Source organism: Nicotiana tomentosiformis, chromosome 7, assembly GCF_000390325.3.
Source record: "Nicotiana tomentosiformis chromosome 7, ASM39032v3, whole genome shotgun sequence".
Lineage (NCBI taxonomy): Eukaryota > Viridiplantae > Streptophyta > Magnoliopsida > Solanales > Solanaceae > Nicotiana > Nicotiana tomentosiformis.
Window position 1 is genome coordinate 79,052,482 of NC_090818.1, and position 8,468 is coordinate 79,060,949.

At 33.8% G+C, this 8,468-nt stretch overlaps 1 protein-coding gene across 1 annotated transcript; it reads right to left on the bottom strand.

Annotated features, from left to right (window-relative positions):
• Positions 1-1,216: 1,216 nt before the first annotated feature.
• Positions 1,217-8,246, bottom strand: LOC104087803 (uncharacterized). Its single transcript, XM_070181677.1, has 6 exons — positions 8,120-8,246; positions 5,215-5,327; positions 3,781-3,977; positions 2,770-2,967; positions 2,005-2,070; positions 1,217-1,556 (listed from the first exon to the last, which is right to left on the bottom strand). Exons 2-6 carry the CDS (start codon positions 5,324-5,326, stop codon positions 1,392-1,394), a joined length of 738 nt encoding a protein of 245 aa, XP_070037778.1. The 5' UTR covers position 5,327; positions 8,120-8,246; the 3' UTR covers positions 1,217-1,391.
• Between the last annotated feature and the right edge of the window lie 222 nt (positions 8,247-8,468).

Sequence of the window (8,468 nt, forward strand, 5' to 3'; positions counted from 1 at the left end):
GTCATTTTTCTTCTTTAGTAGAGAAAATGAAACGGTGGATAAAGATGTTATAGACAATGAACAGTCACTTTTTTATTTTCTGGAATTAGTTAAACTTGAAAATTAGAGTAAATAGCAAAAAAATGTGAAAAAAGATAAATAACTTTCCTAATCATATAGAGTGCCACATCACCTGCCTTAAGCCCCTATATTATATAAATATATAGATTGTCTTCTTATTCTTTTGTTTAAGTTATATCCCTCGTGGTGAAGCACAGCAGACTCCATATTTATGGTTCCATGTGGTGCCCTGGTCCAACGTGAAAACTCCATATTCCTTGGATTAAACAGTAGACTTTTGCCTAACTTTAGCAGAAACAGCTAAAACAAAATAATAAATGGAAAAAAGAAAACTGGATTCTACTTTGTGTATAGCAATGGAAACACTATTGATTCTCCTAATTTGGGAGGGTTTTCAACAAAAAAATAATAATAATTTTGTTTTGCAATAAAAACTGAGAGGTGGGATTATTTAAGTTGCTATCAAATGTGAATAAAGTAGCTTTCGTTTACTAACAAAAATTGTGTTGAAGACATAATTAAATAATTAAAAGTATGTTATTTCTAGTCTCAAAATAATTAAAAATGTATTCTCTGGTCTCAATAGCTTAACTTTCTTGATAAGATGGTACGCAATTCAATAGCATAAAAAAAATATATTCTGAGGTTTCAAGTCTCACCACCATCATTGATAAAGAATAATTTTCACATGTTTGGCCACGAAAAAAAGTGAGAGAGTGTATTAGTTCAATAATTAAAAGTGTACTATTTTAACAGCTTAAGTTTTTCAATAGGATGATCACAAAATTCAACAGTGTAATAGCAGTAACAATTTCCTCTTAAAACTTACTTCCTCTATTCACTTTTACTTGGCATGTATACTAAAAATAAATTTTTATTTTTACTTATCACTTTAGGCATATCAAGAGTGAACAATTTTTTTTGGGGAAAGGACCACAACATAATGAAACATTGCACAAACCAGTATATGCCGACTTTAAACCCCATCTGAAACCATCTTTACTTGTATTCAACCTGTATTTAGAATATCATTTGATAGACAGTTTGGACGGGTTACGAGAATGGGGTTTGAAAATTGCCACAGCATCTGGCATATGGGATACCAGTTTACATCCAATACATATATATAGAACCCCATCTCTGTTAAAGCTGTAACTTGGAAACTTAGACATATATATTTACTCCTGCATAAATAACTGTAAATGAAGTTTGAGTCTCAACCTATCACGCTATACACAACATTTCAGAAACTTGATGATGGTGTTTAATCGTTTACACTTTACATACAACAATACGTACGTCCCCAACCAAATCTAAAAACTCTGAATTCTTTAAGAGGCCGAATGCAATGAAGCTTGCATCTTTGGTGATGCTTGTAGCTCTTTATCTGCTGCAGGCTCACAATCATGAAGAATAGCACATACGTCATTTTTTTCCAGAAACTGTTCAGCATTTACGAGAATCACTGGCGCATATTCAAAGATCAGTTTCTTGCACTGCCAAAAAATAACAAAAAGGAGAGTGAGAATAAAAACATCAACATAGATATCAAACAGGGTTTGTATATCCTTCATATATTTATCATCAGGTAAAAAGGTTGACAGTTCTCCTGGATGCAAAAGTATTCCAAATAATGTAGGACAACTGTAGCGCTTATTCATCCTTATAATCAATTTTAAGAGTTGTCAAGGCTTGATATCAAGTATTTAAGCATGGTTTGAAATTTTTTCGATGGATAACATTATACATAGGACAGCAGTGCATGGATACATGGATTGCAAAATCTTTTCATAGACTTCAAAAGGGGTCCAAAATACATTAATTATGATATTATTTATATCTACCGGAATTCCAAAAATCTGTTGCACTGGAAATCTGGAAACTAGCAGCAAGCTTGCAGATTTAGATATGATCAAACAATTAAATCGCAGATGTTTTTCTAACCTTTCTGGCATAAGGTTTGAGTTTGACAGCTTCACATGCCTTCAAGAGCAGCTCAAGTATTTCCAACTGAAAGGATGTCAAAAATAAAAATGAATAAGCAAACATATTCCAAGTGAGTATATTACCTCACGCCTCCAATCACATACTTATGTATATAAAATTCAACTCACAGGTAACTGCAAAGAAATCCTACATGGAGTTCTTATTTCGTATATATGCAAGTTGAGAAAAGATAAACGAAAGGTATTATTGAACAGAGCTAAAGTCCTATGCAGATGTTCGAAAATTCTCGGTATGTTAAGGATTGGAATGAATTAACATTATCTTTATTGGTCCATGCAACATGCATTTGGCTTCCTGCTCTTTTTTTTTTTTTGAGAACTTATCGAACAAATCTAAAGCACACAAATGATCGGAAACTAACTACTCCATGGATATTCATGGAAGTAACTTACTTGGGGAAGTACTTTAAAACATTCTTCGTTAGAAAGATTTCATCCAAATATTAATGCATAAAAGTGGAAATTTAGGCATTGCATGATATTCTGCATTACTGCTTATAATATAACTACTAACACGCAGAAATAATATTAGAAGTCCTAAAGCTGTCTTTAGTAGCAGATATCCAATTTTAAAATACAGCAGACTTCTCAACTAAAAGTGGATCATAACTCCAAAAAGATGTTCATCTCTTTTGAACTTAGTTCAGGTAACTATATACAATTTTATTAATATGTTATGTACATAAAATTAAACATAGTGTACCTGGGTGTCCGGATCTTTCAACTTAGATTCGGCCTCTGTAACTACTTGGTGGCATAAATCACAGCTCTGTCCAGAAAGCACCTGAGAAACGGTAACCACTCGTTCACAGAGATCAAACTTTTCGCAAAAGTCTTCAGGTCTTATTTTGTTGATCTCAGAGAAGAAGAGAGGAGCATAATAATCCACAAGTACGACGCACTGCAGCCAAAAAATCAAAGAGATTCACTCACAACCTAGCTATAGAAACCGTTCAGAGTCTCATATTAAGCAATTCAGAATAAAGAACTGACAGCAAAACCGAACAGGCCACCCAAATAATTTATAAATACAAAGGAAGGACGCTTATTGCTACTGACTGTTACACAGAGTTCAGTTTCATCTTGCACATTTTCGCTTATGATTTCGTTCCTTCTCTTATTAACTTACGTACAGTTTGACTTCTTAAAAAATCCATATGGCTTATACTTGCTCATTACAGTATAAGGAACCTCATCTGATTAGTTCTTCTAAAGACCGTGAAAAACAAAACGATTTCGAACAATTTCAGTCAACGTTTAAGGATGCGAGATAGTAGATAAATATCAGACAAAATGAATTTAATTCTCACGTAATCTTTCCTTCATTCCCGTACTTTACTTTATTTTCTCTGGTAAATTTTGATTTCTTAAGAAGTTGGAAGCTTAGACATACTCATTATAATAATGAAGACGACATCCAATCAATTAATTAAGTTTCTTTTTTGATCTCATCAAGGGAACCCCAAATGATCAGTTCTTTTCAAGCTCTGTGAACAAAATAAATTTATCTCAACAAAAATTTACCAAGCATTTAAGGATGTCAGACAGAAAAACACACTAAAATACGAATGCAACATCCATGACTGTACATCGGTAGTTCATTAAACAATACACCATCTGAATTGACTCAGCCTTCTTATGTGCAGTGAAAATCAATCATTAAGGTGAAAGAAATGGCCAATAGATAGACAATTTCAAGTTAGATTATAAGTACCTCCTGCTTGTAAAATGACATCTTCAAACAGGACTCATGAAGATGGTCAATGATCTCTGTTTGGGTCTTATAATTAGCCATGTACTTTAGTGCCTTGGCAGTATATTCTTCACACAATGTGCACAACTGTTCATTTCCTCCGACTTCTTCCGGAGGTTGAACTTGTCTCGGCACCTCTAGGTTATTTATCTGCAGTACTGTTGCAATAAAGCCAATTGTTAACAAATTCTTTTTCAAATTAATGAAGCTACACAAATACACCAAGCAGTTCAAATCATGTACTGTAGGGCATTTAGGTAAAAAGAGTGCATTAGGCTAGCAAGTAAGATTGACATACTCAACAAGAAAGATGCATCGCATATTCATTTAATGAAGCCAAATAAATGGATAATAAAAAGATGCAAAGATTGCTGAACTTGTCAGTAAGAGATCCCTAGTCAAGTAGTTACATATTCATAAAGTTTCAGAAATAGTCTAGAACCATTTGCATGAATTGCAACCTGTTATAAGCAAGAAGCTATAACAAAACACTTGTTCTTTCATATTTATAACCCAACTGCCTATCTTCATATACCAACCAATATCTGACACTCGAAAGGGAGAATATAAGAATCCTAAGAGGCCTTATGGATGCTAATCAATTGAGCACAACATAATATAATTCACATTGGCAGACTTGTAAATGTAGTACGTAATGTTTCGATCTCCTATTTACGTGAACATTTTCAGATATTGGTTTTCATCCTAGCCCCTTCAAAGTTGAAAGGAACATGATACAAATGTTATTCAATTGAAAAGACAGAAAGACTTAAACAAGTATATTAATGGGAAGGGTCAATGGAAGGTTTGGTTCATTTGGTGAGGATGGAAAGAGAATAATGAAGGCAAAGAAGTTTCGATTAGAGAAGGTCGAAGTTGCACTCCAAATAAGAATTTTTGAGGAGTGGCAAATTAGTCGTCTCGAGACTTACAGGATATATATTTATTTTTAGACATTACAAAATGTTTGATATATTTCAAAATATTTTAAGAATACGAATTCAATTGGCCATATGAAATTAAACTTTTTGAGGCTATGTTTCCTCAATCAAACAATTGTCCTTGTGTTTTCTTCCACCACTACCAAAAAGTCATTATCAACATTTTAAACTATGCGGCCAATCCAATTATGTCACATGAAAATAGGATGGAGGAAGTAAATTTATAAACTGCAAGTAGCGGTCTAGCAGAAAATAACAAATATCCATTACATAACTAGTGATGTCGTGGAGAATTAAGGAGGTTCTTGTTAATGGAAGGGCAATTGGACGCTGACCATAGGAGAAATCAAATAAAGCTGTAAATAAGGTTCATAAATTAATCGATTTTTTGGTTGCTCAATTAAAGCAGTACAGCTATCCCACGACTGCATTAAACTAAAAAAAGAGAAAGTACCAGAAATATATTCAGTTTCAGTAATAAGGTGGTTACGCGCTGATAATTCTCTAGCAGTACAGCACCAGCTAGAACCAAGTATGAAAAGACACAGGCAGACCCTAAAATCCATGCTGCCAACGAGAGAACAATCAGTCAGTCTCGATTGAGGAAACAGTAAATCGAAGCAAAAAGAAAGAAATCTACCAATAGACATACTAATAGGACTTGAGGAATGGTAACTGGGAGTATCAAAGGGTTTTCAATTTTCAATAGTGAATTAACAAAGTACTTCTGTCCCGACAAAGTATATCTGACAAGAACTGTAAAACCAATACAAATACACAAATGAAGCTTATGCCTACATAAAGACTTCCTTTCATTAAACAGAGAATTAGATCTCACATTTATTCATCGCGAATAATACATTCCAAATCAGAGAATTAGAGGATCCGAAGAACCTTATGTTGCACAAGCAATCAGAACAGTGATGTCATTGCAATAATTACAGTGTGCTGTCATGATTCGCAATTAATATCATGTTTTTGGAACTTCAAGGAGATAAAATCAGCAGAAGCAAGCAAATCAGAACAAGATTTAATTCTGTTTCGCTTGGCTTATTTTCAGGCTCATCAAATTCCAAGCCGTTCTTACTTTAGGACTAGAATATCAGCCTTAAGCTAATCTCAACTACTCCAGTATCAAACTACTCTAAGCAACAAAATGGATAAATTATAATACTTATTTGGTGATCTCTAATATGCTTAAGATGCCCCGAGACTTAGAAAAGCTAATCTTTTTCCTTTTTCGTTTAACTCTTAGACTAGATTAGAACTGCTCCAGCTAAAAAGAACCCAAATTTGCACATGCGAATCAAATAAAAACAAACTATTCTAAGCACTAAATAGATCAAATTGTAACTATCATTCTCATCTCCTATATGAGATATCGGACCAGCTTGCTTGCACCTTGACTAATCCAATGACCAATTTATCCAGCCTATTTTATAAATTGGGATCTAAAAAGAACCCAATTTTATGAGCATGAATCAGAGAAACACTAAACTACTCTAAGCACAAAAATAAACTATTAATTCTACCATGCTGATAATCTGATATGCTTAATATACCCTTCACCAAAAGAAGTCATCTTTTATCCCCCTTTTAACACAGAGACTAATATGGAAGAATACCATGTTAAAACCCCAATTCTACATATATGAACCAAAGAAAAAATAAAACATAATATATGCCTGGTGAACAATATGATCGGATAATGAAAAATCAATCAAAATCCACAAAAGAAAACCCCATAAAAATACAAAGTCAGCATGAAAGATTTCTTTATACATAGTGAAACTCAGAGGCGGATCCATAATTTACAGTTTATAAGTAGTTAATACTCAAGTTAATATATAATAATAACAATTGGGTTCACAGCCCAAAAATATTGAGACAGATAATAGTAAAGGAAAAGAAAGAAACTTTGACTAAAAAAGAGGGTACAAAGAAGGATGACCAATAGCAGAAGAAAAGGGTGAATTGTAGAGGAGCTCAAGAATGTTCACCTGTAAAGAAGATTTGAGTTTTGGAGTTGTACTGACAAATAGAGAGAATGGCAAGACGAAGCTATTCCTTCAAGCAATGGCTCTTTTTCCTCTTTTATAGGAAGCTGTCCGAATTATTGTTCTTTTGTCTTGTATTAGTTTCCTACTTGGATATGATTTTCCTGCTCCTGCTATCTTTAGGATCACTATACAACCGGCTAGTAAATTAACTTTTTTGTTCGCATTATGGATATAATTTTGCTCGATAAAGTTATAATACTACTGTTTCAAGGAGTCAATAGCAAGGTCAGCATTTGAGTTACAGTTTGATTTTAAATGGATTTTACCGTACATTTCGTTTTCTTTTTTTTCTTTTCTTAAAGTACTCCATAATAAAGATTACTATGCGTAAATTCTCTTTCATGTTGAGGGATAAATTAAAGTTGTTTTTGTTGTCTTTTTCTCTTTTCTAAAATCCAAGCTTGTCTATTGTAGTATTTGTTTTCCTTTAATATCTAGCGGGACCACCCGAGAAGTAATTACTCAATAAGTTTTCCTTAATACCTCTTTCCAAAATTTTCACACGAGTTTTATAATAGGCCAAATAGGTGTACACCCCTTAAACTTGTCTCCAGTTTTCATTTTGAAACCTTAACTAAGCTCATTACCTATTGAACACTTCAACCCAAATCAATGTATGCCTATTAAACACAAAAACTGACATGGCAAGAGAGTTGTATTTCACCCCCTCATACGCGCGTGAATTTAATGGGTTTGAGATCATGTTTTTTTTTTTGTTTAAATCAAAATTGACTTTTTTTTTTTAAAGGCCACCCATAACCACCTGATCCCCGACGAGTAACGAAAACAAAAGAAGAACGGCAATAAATTTTATTGCCGGAATTAATGGAGATCGCTGGAAAAGTCAGAACTCCGGCCAGGTCCAAAGAGGCGACAAACAACAATAATATGTTATCAAGGTTTTAACATTTACACACCAACCACGAAATCAGTCATAGACAGAACACGAACGAATCTCTGATACCACAATGATGGAAGACCAGAAATGGTGATAAATATCGCCGATTTTAATGGTAGACCCCGAAATATTAAATGTCCGGTTACTTCTTTCAGTTCTGCTCTTTTATCAGTTAAAACAACAACGAAACAGAATAATAGAGATGAAGGAGAAAAGGAAATGAGCAATGGCCGATGGTTGCTAGAATCACCGGATTCTTTTTTTGTTTCTTCCCTTTTTTTCTTAACTTGGATTTTTTCTTCTCGAGTTAGCTAAAAGAATGAATTTTCAACCCAAAAAAGAAAGAAAAAAATTGACATAAATTTCTCCCTTCCCCAGATCTGAAAATCCAAAAACGGTACCTGTGTTTTTTTCCTTTTGGCAGATGAAAACGGTAGTCTTCTGGTGGTTGAAGAGCCAAGGAGATTGGGGAAGACGGAGGTGGGTTTCTATGGAAGGGGCTTATGAGATTCCATGGAATGAAAAAAAAAGGGGTGGTTGGGAAGAAGGTGACGGTGGGGGGCGGGTGGGAGGGGGTGTTTAAAATAAATTTTTTTTGTTTTCAAAACTTCTTTTTGACTATTTGGACCCAAATGCCACGTGTCTCCCTATTATTTGTCATTTTGCTAAGTCATTCATGTGTGAATTACACGCACCTTATTGTTTTTACTGGTTATGAGTAAAGTATTCAATAGATCACTTTATATAATA

Bases quoted from the DNA above. Each gene is read 5' to 3' on its own strand.
- LOC104087803 (XM_070181677.1), bottom strand. From the start codon at position 5,326: ATGGATTTTAGGGTCTGCCTGTGTCTTTTCATACTTGGTTCTAGCTGG. The intron at 3,978-5,214 runs GTACTTTCTCTT...TTATTGCAACAG, and splicing joins TGAAACTGAATATATTTCTG to TACTGCAGATAAATAACCTA. The intron at 2,968-3,780 runs GTACTTATAATC...TTTTGGCTGCAG, and splicing joins TGTCATTTTACAAGCAGGAG to TGCGTCGTACTTGTGGATTA.